The sequence below is a fragment of the Eptatretus burgeri genome, chromosome 17 (assembly GCF_056783735.1).
Source record: "Eptatretus burgeri isolate ZD-2024b chromosome 17, Ebu_testis_v1, whole genome shotgun sequence".
Classification (NCBI taxonomy): domain Eukaryota; kingdom Metazoa; phylum Chordata; class Myxini; order Myxiniformes; family Myxinidae; genus Eptatretus; species Eptatretus burgeri.
The window spans coordinates 42,676,385-42,687,547 of NC_140977.1; the positions used below are offsets into that span (position 1 = coordinate 42,676,385).

General features: G+C 44.0%; 1 protein-coding gene across 7 annotated transcripts in view; it reads right to left on the minus strand.

The window, feature by feature from the left end:
* Positions 1-11,163, minus strand: part of LOC147009897 (collagen alpha-1(XIV) chain-like) — a 165,066-nt gene that overhangs the window by 93,695 nt on the left and 60,208 nt on the right. For all 7 annotated transcript variants that reach the window (XM_085861478.1, XM_085861475.1, XM_085861481.1 and 4 more), the window contains 9 exons: positions 10,943-11,027; positions 9,543-9,824; positions 8,942-9,220; positions 7,956-8,228; positions 5,686-5,973; positions 5,265-5,460; positions 5,028-5,125; positions 2,389-2,532; positions 102-221 (listed from right to left, as the gene is read on the minus strand). In XM_085861478.1, coding sequence (XP_085717604.1) covers positions 102-221; positions 2,389-2,532; positions 5,028-5,125; positions 5,265-5,460; positions 5,686-5,973; positions 7,956-8,228; positions 8,942-9,220; positions 9,543-9,824; positions 10,943-11,027 — 1,765 coding nt within the window. The remainder of the gene's footprint in view (positions 1-101; positions 222-2,388; positions 2,533-5,027; positions 5,126-5,264; positions 5,461-5,685; positions 5,974-7,955; positions 8,229-8,941; positions 9,221-9,542; positions 9,825-10,942; positions 11,028-11,163) is intronic.

The window sequence follows — 11,163 nt, forward strand, 5'->3', positions numbered from 1 at the left end:
ATAAACTTGCTCCATGATATAGATTTATCAGCCAAATGACATGTCTTTCAATATGAGTGGTTATTGTTGCCGATGGTTATTATTGTACTTTTGGCTGTTACCTGTGAGTGTGTTGCCCCCTTTATACGGCAATTCCTCGATCTCGAACAGCACATCCTCCTTGGTGCTGTACGTGTGCAAGTCCCACTCCGTGCGTGGGTCAGTGCTGTATTGCACAATTCCTGCACCACCAAGCACATAGTATGACAGTCAAATACTTGTTACATCACCTCGAACGAACAATGCAGCGTTCCGCTCGACAACATGCAAACACGACAGTTGGGACGAGCTTCAGGCACAATGCAAATTCCATATCCCGTCTTGTCATCCGGCCCCTTATTCAAAGCACAACAAGATAACACGAAATTATATTCCAAGGATGAAAATCAATATTGTTCAGTAACTCGACTCAGTGGTGTCATGGTTAGCGTGTTTGCTCTGGGTCTTGGAGGTCTGTGGTTCAAACGGTTCAAATCCCAGCTGAGTCATATCAATGACTTTAAAATGGTGTGCGCCGCTTACTTTGCTTGGCACAGCAATTAAAAAGAATACAACATAGACAAAAACGTAGGTTGACCAATGGCCATCTCTTGCACTGAAGTTCCTTGGAAGGGAACTTGTATTAGTATTGCATTAGAATCATCATATGACTGTGACGTCATGTCACAGAAAGTCCATTATGTCGCAAAATTGTGCAACGTCCAATAGGGTGCATCAAATGCCCCCTTTTCTGCGAAAGTTTGAAAAACATAACGGCGATAGGACAGATCTGTTCGAATACATGAAAAAACATTTCTCTTTTTTTTTCAGAATTTTCGGTCATCATCTTGGGGGTCCACATCGGGGTCAAAGTTCAGGCATGCAGCTCCTGCGCGTTTTTTAGAATAAGCGTTATTTTTCACTGTATAGTGATCAAAACTTGTATCTGGTGGTGAAATAATTCTGACATATCGATGTACTGCTCCTTTAGTGATGTTTCAGTGATATAGAGCCAATCAAATTTTCCGGGAAATTTGCCGGAGAAGCGGGAAACAGGTGATTTTCCCAGAAAAAAAAACAACAAAATAGTAACAAATGCCTCGGTTCTGTCAAATTCACGGCTTTATTACCCAGAATTATGTGTATTCACATCAAGGTACTCATATAATATCATTAATGATCAAGTTGCAAGTGTTTCCGGAGATTCGGATTCTCTTTCCTGTCATTCTCAGTGACTTGTTGCACATTCTGAAAGTGTTCTTCAGACCTAGCTGCACCGAGACAGTCCGTTCCGTTCAGTATTAGATGTTCAGCTGCATCATTAGTTACATTGAGTGCTTTGGTTTTAGATTTTGAATCCACATAGGCTGGAAGTGTTGCCCACTCACTCACTTCATACATTAAGAATGAATCGTCCAGTTCAAGTTCTCGGAACACAAACCAAGAATCAACCGAGACAAAGTCAGATAGGCTGGATGTCAAGTGAATGTCCTTGGGGAAGTGAGGCTTTCCGAAGTCTGTACCAAAGCGCCCAATAGGCAATAGTCCAAGTTCCTCTCTATCAGGCTTGACAGAGATGATACGGTCAGCCAGTCGATGCTTCTCAGCCTTATTCAGTGAGGATGTTCCAAGTGCAAAGGGCACAAAAATTTGATTGGCTCTATATCACTGGAACATCACCAAAGGAGCAGTATCTCGATATGTCAGAATTATTTCACCACCAGATACAAGTTTTGATCCCTATACAGTGAAAAATAATGCTTATTCTGAAAAATGCGCAGGAGCTGCGTGCCTGAAATTTGACCCCGATGTAGACCCCCAAGATGATGACTGAAAATTCTGAAAAAAAAGAGAAATGTTTTTTCATGTATTTGAACACATCTGTCCTATCGCCGTTATGTTTTTCAAACTTTCGCAAAAAAGGGGGCGTTTGATGCACCCTAACGTCCAATCAGACCCAAACATATGCACCATAATTGTTCTTTTAATTGTTTGTTTGGTTTTTTTTTTTTCCTTCTTAGCTATACAATAAACCTTTCCCGTGAGATCGAGCAACGTTGCGCAAATTCTGAATGGAAGAGATGCAGGTTGACTTTAACTGACGACATGGTTGAAATGGCAATTGAGGTATTCTAGAAAGATGGATTGTCTCCATCTGACGGTGGAGACACCACCAGATAACATTGAAAGAGAAAATTAATAGCAGAGGGAGTCATTTGCTCCAGCAGCTTCTGGGTATACATTATAAAGGTCTTGTGACTCACATTTTCATAACAGCAACAATTAAAGATTAAAAAGTGGGACATTATAACGTCGAAGGGAAAACAAATGTGGATTTATTGATTCAACGGTCAGAAAAGATCAACCCACCGAAACGTGTGAGGTCTGCTCCGACATCAAAAGCCTCCACAAGCTTCCTCAGGAAGTCGCGTATTAGCTGGAAATTTTCCCGGCCAATGCTCCATGATCCATCCACCAACATGACGATGTCGGCGATTGAAGGAGAATCGCACTCTTTTTGGGACAGACACACACACACACATATGCCATGGTTGGCTCAGGAAGAGTTTTCCCATCAGGTAACCCAAGGGATTGCAAGTTGTGCTGAAGTTACAAAAAATAAATAATGTTCAACAAAAATTGTCGATTCAAACAGACAAATGAACCATGCCACAAAAAATATAAAAATGTAAGGTAGAACAAACAAAAGTGTTGTTAAGTCTACGAATTCACTCTCACATCACCAACGGGTCAGTCGCCTCCCTGTCTTTTACCACGTCCGGTCAAGCTCTCTCGGCCCTCCGATCACCGTCCCCCAAAAACCTCCAGGATGTCCAGTAACGCTCTCCTTTACTAAACTTCCAAAATCCAGGTTGACGACAAATCTTTTGTTCCTCGCTTCTTCTGTAAGTGAAACCACCTTCCAGAGGCCGTTCGATCGGACTCTTCCCTCAGTAGCTTCACAAAGATGGTGCACCTCACTCTCATATCATCCCCTATCCTTACTCACAATCGTTATTGTCCCCATGAACCCTTCCAAACTCAACCCTCTTAGTAGCAGGTTACAGAGTTTCCTACACTCTGTCTTTCTCTGCCTATCTTTACCTTTTCATTTATTATCTTGCTTATGTGTCCAACAGCTACCCCGTTGCTCCACTGTCAGTCCATACCCTCTGCCATGTTCTTCTTCAATGAGTCTTAGTCTTGTGGAGAAAAAAAATCCTTGGCCGTGATTGGAAAGATTAATATTCAGAAATGAGGGCCCTCCCCAACTCGTATCGCTGCCCAGCAAGCATGCTCATAGCTGACGTTTGGACCACCGAGTGGTTTTTCAGCTCACGGGTCCGAGATGAAGACCGCTTGGCCGCAGTTGGTGATGCCTTCATTTTTAAGTGCAGTATATATCACAAGCACCTGTTGTCTATGCCACTTGGTCCATTGAGCCCCAGTAAGGAGTTTGCCCTTCCCCGGCAGCGATGACGGCTTTGTAAGATCTTCGCATGCCCTTAATAAGACTCTTTAAGAAATGCCAATTTAGAAATGGGTCCATTCTCAGACACCAATAATATAATACCCAACCATCATGAAACGTAGTGCTGTATTTAATTTGTCGGACTTGATTTACACTGGGTGAAAGAACAAGCAAAGTTTTCCGAACAATGTCCTCTTCGCACAGACAATCTTGGCTGCCGTGGTTGTATCATCGTGGTGGTGCAACCGCATTTTCCCTCATGGATGTTCTTGGTGTGTTGATCACAGTTTTCCAATTATTGATGTGTACAGACTTGTCACCGACTGAAAGCCTCTTTTTTTTTTTACTTGCCTTTTACCTGGCTCTCTGAAACAGTTTTTCTGAAATTAAAAAAAAAGATGCCACATTATCGTAGATAGGAAATGTTCATCTCAGGAGTGGTTTTGGTGGAAATTATTCGACCAACAGAGCAGATTGTGGGAAAGATGTAATTGATGCCTCAAAAACAAGTCCCACAGATATGATTGAATCATGAAAGTTCGGGAGCAACATGTAATGCATTTTAAACTACAACGGTACTTGGTAGAGTGCATTCCTCCACCAGGCTGAACAGTTTACATTTCGTATTCCACTGAAAAGCTGGATCTGGATTCGGACTTGAACCAAAGTCTAATTGGCTTGTTATCATCACCTACCCAACTCATACACCTACGTTTGTCATAATCAGTCCATAACTTTTCCAGATATCGTGCTATGTATCATTTTTGGTCCCATCTATCAATTGTTGAAGAATCCCATTTAGAAATTCTCGTATCCGGATCCGGATCTTCACCAAAATCGAACCAATTTGCCCTTGTCGCACACCCAATCTGTCCACCAAGTTTCTTTCGAATGTGTCCGCAACCTTTTTGAGATATCCTCCTCATAGACAAACAAACAGGGGTAAATACATAACCCCCGTCCGCCTTTGGTGATGTTGGTGGTAACGGGAAAAGGAAATCCTGTACTTGCTGAGAAGGAGCATTATTGCTCGAATTGCTACCACTGTGGTTGACCAGACACATCCATCATTACGTTAGGCGTCGTATCGTATGACACAGGTTGGATTGTCCTCTTTCATTGAGGAAGCGGTGCACCAATCACCAGAAATTGTCACTGAACACGACGGAATGGAAATCATATTCCCGTTGTTGTGTTATCATGCACTGCTGCAATCTTGTCTCAATGATGGCCAACAAAGATGAGTTGTATCCAATACTGCCATAATGGCGGTCCCAAAGTAGTCTTTCATTGACATCATTTGTTGCTTGGAGAGAAATGGGACATTCCTGAGTCTCCATGTTGATTGTGAGTGCTTGTTCGGTGTTCCCATCTAAGCACTTGTCTCATGATGCTGTTCCCATCTGAGCACACGTCTCGCACAAGCATGGTAGATAGCACACTCCCAACATGGATCAAAGATGGATCGAAAACAAAAAAGGTGAATACGATCTGTATCGTTTGCTAAAGAAGATGCTTTGCGAAAAGCAGGTCTTACTGATGGTATTAGTGGTGGTGGTGGCTGTCCCTTCCAGAGGCTTGCTTTCTCCTTCCTTGTAGACAGCGTGCACAGCCAGTTGATACACTGTGCTGGGTCTGTAAGGTCACAATAAGTGCACCCACGTCATCGTCCGTCAGCTCAAGGCAACAAATCGACAACATACCAGGTCAATTTCCGTATTAACATCCAATTCCAATTATGTGTACAGCTCAGGTTTCCGTAAACACAACTCACCTGAGATTATCAATGTGAGTCTCTGTTGTTGATGCATCCACATTAATCTGTTTGGCTTCATTGTCTGGGCCTTGCTCTGGCCTGAGAACTACACGATATGACTGAACATTCCCATAAGATGCAGCCTGCCAGGATAAATGCAAAGACGAAGGAGTCACATCTGTGACCTGGAGTTGTTCAGGCTGAGGAAGGGGAGCTGGAGGAGAGTAAGTTTGGGAGAGAACAGAATAATGTTTCAGGAAAATGCAAGCAGAAAACTGATAATCAATCCTCTCCCTATTCCTTTCCCCACCTTCCCCTCTAATCCCCATCACAACATGCTCTCAAGGGAATAGAAGTTGATGTTAACCCTGTGTGTGTGTGTATATATATATATATATATATATATATATATATGTATATAATAATGGTGAACACGCACCAGTCTGAGTCGTGAACTTCCCAATGAGTGGCCGGCCCTCGCCTTGCGCATACACTGGATGGACAGACACTTCGTATGTGGCATCCGGCTGCAGCCTCCGCAGAGGCATGGTGGTAACTTCAGCCGGTACAGACAGGGGTCGTAATCTTCCTGGTCTGGCTTCACCTTCCTGTCGATACAGCACCCTGTAGCGCTGTGGTTGACCAGGCACTGGTTCCCAGGAAACCATGGCGCCATTATGAGAGATTTCAGAAATAGTAAGCACTGCGGTATCGGGTGTTGGAGGCACTGTGGGAGTAAAAGGATGGCAACATGATGCACTTCACATTAGCCAACGATATAATATGAGTTCCCTTGCAAGGAACTTCAATGCAGGACGAGGCCATTCGGCCCATCAGAGCCTGTGCTCATATTGTCAACCTCTGGTTGTTTGTCTGTGCCCTATTCTTGAGCATCAAGCAAGGAAGCAGCATGTAGCATTTTTTAAGTCTTTGCTTTGACTAGGCCAGGATCCAAAACACCGACTTCCCAGATTCACAGCGGACACTCAAATCATTACGCCACCAAGTCAATGATTTTCTTTTCCTTTGTCTCCAATGTCATTCATTTCAGGACTTCTTACATTTTCTCTCTCCCATTATTTATTTTGAGAAGAAGAAGAAGAAGAAGAAGAAGAAGAAGAAGAAGAAGAAGAAGAAGAAGAAGAAGAAGAATAAGAATAAGAATAAGAAGAAGAGGAAATGTGCACCACATAGTCAAAGGAAGACAAAATAATTTTCGTTTGTATTTAACTCATTTACGTGTCATCTAATTGGTGGAGCTGTCTACAGAAAAGAATACAATGATAGAGTACAGGTATGTCGTGAGAAATCATGATAAATGGACGGAGAAATATTTGGATATCAACAACATACAGAATGAATAACCAGTGTTGAGGACGACGGTACAAAGCGTTAGATGAGGTTGTCATGTCACTATCTCCAAGAAACTTGTCTGCTCTCAACATAAAAAGGGTTTCAGTTTCACTCGATCCTCTTGCGACAACTTCTCCAAATGAATTTATGGGGTTATCAGCGGCTTCAGAGTAAGAGAAAGAGGGAAAGAACGATAAAACAAGAGCGAGAATCACTCTGCGATACACGTCCGCTACCGGTCCAAATGAATGTTCGGGAGAAGAAAAAAAAAATTTGTTTGCGTTTAACACACACTTGAGCCAATTCCAGAATCAAAATGAAGAAGAAGAAGAAACTCTCTAACGCACCATGTTTGGGTCTATTCGGTAAAATAAAAGAAAAATAAATTTTCATTTCCTGATATCTTTAGTAAACGAGAAAGCAATAAAGACAACTCGGATAACAAACTGGAGGTAAGAATTTGTTAGCGTTTAACGTACGCTCGAGCTAATACCTGAACCGAAATGAAGAAGAAGCAACTGTACCCCACCGTGTTTTGTTCGTTTCTCAGCTTTGCCTATTTCATATTCAAAATAACCCAATGCATATCCATGAAGCAAAAACATGCGTATGGTTTATGTGCATAAATAATACTGTACATCATGGTTATATACCTTGAATCATTCGAATTGCACTGGGCCATGGACTATATTGTCCCTGAACTATATTGTCAGTCATGCACCCTGAAACTGGGCCATGCCTTGTAGAGCACGTGATGTCTAAATTAACCGAGCATGATGAAGTGTACCCAAACTATGGCTGGCTTTTGAGGCCAGCTTCGTATGTTGTCTGCCAACAGAGGTCATGACTTATGAGAAGATCCAGATGTGGCCACAGCTGGGGTGAGGCCTAGATATTGACACCGCTGTGCCCACGTTTTCAGTAAAATTTTAACTGCATAACTTCTGGGATAACCACAGCACCCTGCTTCAGATATTAAGGTCTTGAGTTTGAACACCTGTCCTGCCGTTCAATAACACCAGGTGAGTTGACTCAGCCTGTCATCTTTCTGAGGTCGGCAAAATGAGTTCCGGCTGACTGGGAACATGGGGGCACTGCATCAGAGGCGCAGCCACGCTCCCAGCAATGATACAACCAGCAGCCACAAGCTGCATGCTAAATGAATGAATCAATTAAAACGAAATCTGTTGTTTACAACTGATAGTCCTTTGTATGCTAGTCAGAGCTCCAAGGATGTGACTTTGGAAAATCTCTCACAGTACTCACTCCTCCAAACAGGAACTTCCGTGTTACAGGTAATCGGTACATTGTATTCCATTCACACCTCTGTGCTCATTACCCATAGTTATAACTTACCTTCCAGTGTTCTGCTTTCCTTCTCCTCAGGCTCCCCATACCCAGAGGCATACTGTGCCCGAACGGACACACGGTACAGCGTGCCTGGATTCAGGCCATCTAACAATGTCCTGTACACCCCAGGGTGGAAGCTCAGCTCTACTGGCTGCCCACCAGCAACAGGCTGAGCTGAGAGAATGTATCCCATGACGGCTCCGTGAGCTGGACCCCAATGCACATTCATGCTGTTTGTTGAGATCTCAGAGAAGAGGAGGTTTGAGGGTCGACTCATTTCTGCAACGGGAGTTACAGGTGATAATGGAGGAACACATTTGGTCGACCATCATGAATCAATCGACGGTATCTCCATCCAATCCTTCAAGGATTGGATGGAGATACTGAAGGATTGGATGGAGATACCATCAATTGATTCATGATGGTCACAATGATGATGGTCATTGCCTCCCATATCGATTGACAATTATTTATAGTCTCACTCACTGTGTTCTCAATATCTATGTACTTGCTATCTTCTCCACTCACTTGATCTGATTGGTCCGAATGTTTAATGTTTACCTTTTCTCTACTGCCCCCACTGTTAGCATATCTAAATCCAGAAAAAGGAGGTTAGAAAGGGAGGGGTCCAAAGGGTGCAGCTTCCTTTCCCTTCGTTTTCCAGAAAACAAAATTACATCGTGGTAGCATAATGCCAAAATTACATCATCATCATTCTAATATTATCATCATCTGTTTGTTCCCACAAATTATTATCAAGGTTATCCAATGATTATTATAAAACCTATGACGCTAACCACAAATGTTTAATAGTTTTACGGCACATCGACCATCCACACCCTTTACAAAATCATGCATCAATCTCGCCAGGTAACCAGACCAACTGTGGCTACACACCTTGCCAGCTCTCCTGACAGTGAGCCAGATTCGGTCTGGCATCATTAGCTACATGGGTCTGGTTAGTACAGAAAACACCCACCCAGCCTCTGTACCTTCCACGGTCTTGCCATAGCCAACGGCTGGTTCACTGGTGCGTCCATCTGGAAACTCAGCCTGTACTTGGATCTGATATTGAGTGTTCGACCGAAGACCATCCAGAGTGAGGCCAGTTTCATCGGATGCTGTGACGTGCTCATCGTATTCACCACCGGAGTGCACAGGAGAAAAACGTACACGGTAGGCCTTCACCGAGCCTGGTGCTGCAGTCCATTCGACCCTCAAGCTGTTGGGGGTCCCACCAGAGACCACGACAGCAGAAGGGTTTCCGATCTCTGTCATGGGAAGAACAAGAAAGAAATCCACTCGTGTACGAGCTACGAGAAGTGTGAAACAAATGAATTTTTTTTCTCTGATGAAGGGCGAACTCTCAAAATGTCCACCGTGCTTCATTTCCAATAGCGGTAGATACGTTCTTGTGAATTTTTAATTAAATAAATTTTTGAATCCATTGCTTATCTCATCCACCAATGCACAACTACACCATCCTTCATAGATACTCGTGTTGTCTTGTAATTTGAGGTAGATTTGGAAGAGAAGGGAGAGGCGAGGGAGGTGGGGAGTTGGAGAGGGCACAATTGGGCTAGATTTCCTTACCTTCGAGAGTTGAGTGTATTCCCATCAACTCCTTGCTTTCCCCTGCTGTATACACTGCCACCACTTGTGCCTCGTATTCTGTTTCCGGGTCTAACCCAAAGAATTCAGTTTCAGTCGTCCTGGGATCCAGCGAATGCTCCTTGGGTGGAACACTTCCGGGTCTTGTGGGCCGCAAGAAGGCCCTATAGGACACAAGGCCAGGACCCGGTGCAGGACTCCAGGCCAGACCCAGCTGATTTTGTCCAACATTAACGAAGCGAAGGTCAGTGGGTGGCCGTAGGTCTGTGAGAACGAAAGGGACGTGAGGAAGATGGCAGTACGATGCAAGTAGCCCGACGAAGAGATGTGCAGAAGAAAAAGATCAGATTGGGTGTGACGAATTGTGTTTTCAATTCTATGGAATGTCATGGTTGTTTAAGAATGGAAAACAGAGAAAGAAAGAGAGAGAGGGAGAGAGAGACAGAGAGAGAGAGAGAGGGGGGGAGAGAGGGGGGAGAGAGAGAGAGGGAGAGACAGAGAGAGAGAGAGAGGAAGAGACAGACAGAAAGAGAGACAGACAGAAAGAGAGAGAAAGAGAAGAGAGGGAGGGGAGAGAGAGAGAGAGAGAGAGAGAGAGAGAGAGAGAGAGAGAGAGAGAGAGAGAGAGAGAGAGAGAGAGAGAGAGAGAGAGAGAGAGAGAGAGAGAGAGAGAGAGAGAGAGAGAGAGAGAGAGAGAGAGAGAGAGAGAGAGAGAGAGAGAGAGAGAGAGAGAGAGAGAGAGAGAGAGAGAGAGAGAGAGAGAGAGAGAGAGAGAGAGAGAGAGAGAGAGAGAGAGAGAGAGAGAGAGAGAGAGAGAGAGAGAGAGAGAGAGAGAGAGAGAGAGACGAAGAGACAGAGACAGAGACAGAGACAGAGACAGAGACAGAGACAGAGACAGAGACAGAGACAGAGAGAGAGAGAGAAAGAGAGAGAGAGAGAGACACAGAGAGAGCGAGAGAGAGAGAGAGAGAGAGAGAGAGAGAGAGAGAGAGAGGAAGAGACAGAAAGAGAGAGAGAGAGAAAGAGACAGAGAGAGAGGAAAAGACAGAAAGAGAGAGAGAAAGAGAGAGAAGGGGAGAGAGAAAGAGAGAAAGAGAGAGAGAGAGCCAGAGACAGAGAGAGAGAGAGAGAGAGAGAGAGAGAGAGAGAGAGAGAGGGGGAGAGAGGGGGGAGAGAGAGAGGGGGGGAGAGAGAGAGGGTTGGGAGAAGGGGATGTTAAGGGGTCAAGAATACAGACTGAATAAAGAAAGGAAAAGCGACAAAAGAAAATTACAAAGTAAATTAATGGATCGAATGAACAAAAATAATGGAAGTGAATTGAAAGAAATAAGTTGAACAACAATAGGGTGAGTGTCGAAAGCAAGAAGGACGTGAAATCAAACCAGGAAGCGTGGGTTCCACTTCCGTGTGTGCTGTCAACCTGCCCGGAGGGCTGCTGACGTTTCCTCGATGTGCCCACAAGGACACCTGTCAACAACAACATAATAAGGTAATGACGGACTTAACCTTGGAGGCTCATCTACGAACTCATCACGCATTTACAAGTCATGGAAATACAGGAGACTCCCATGAAGATAAAAATGGATACGTTGTACGGAACATT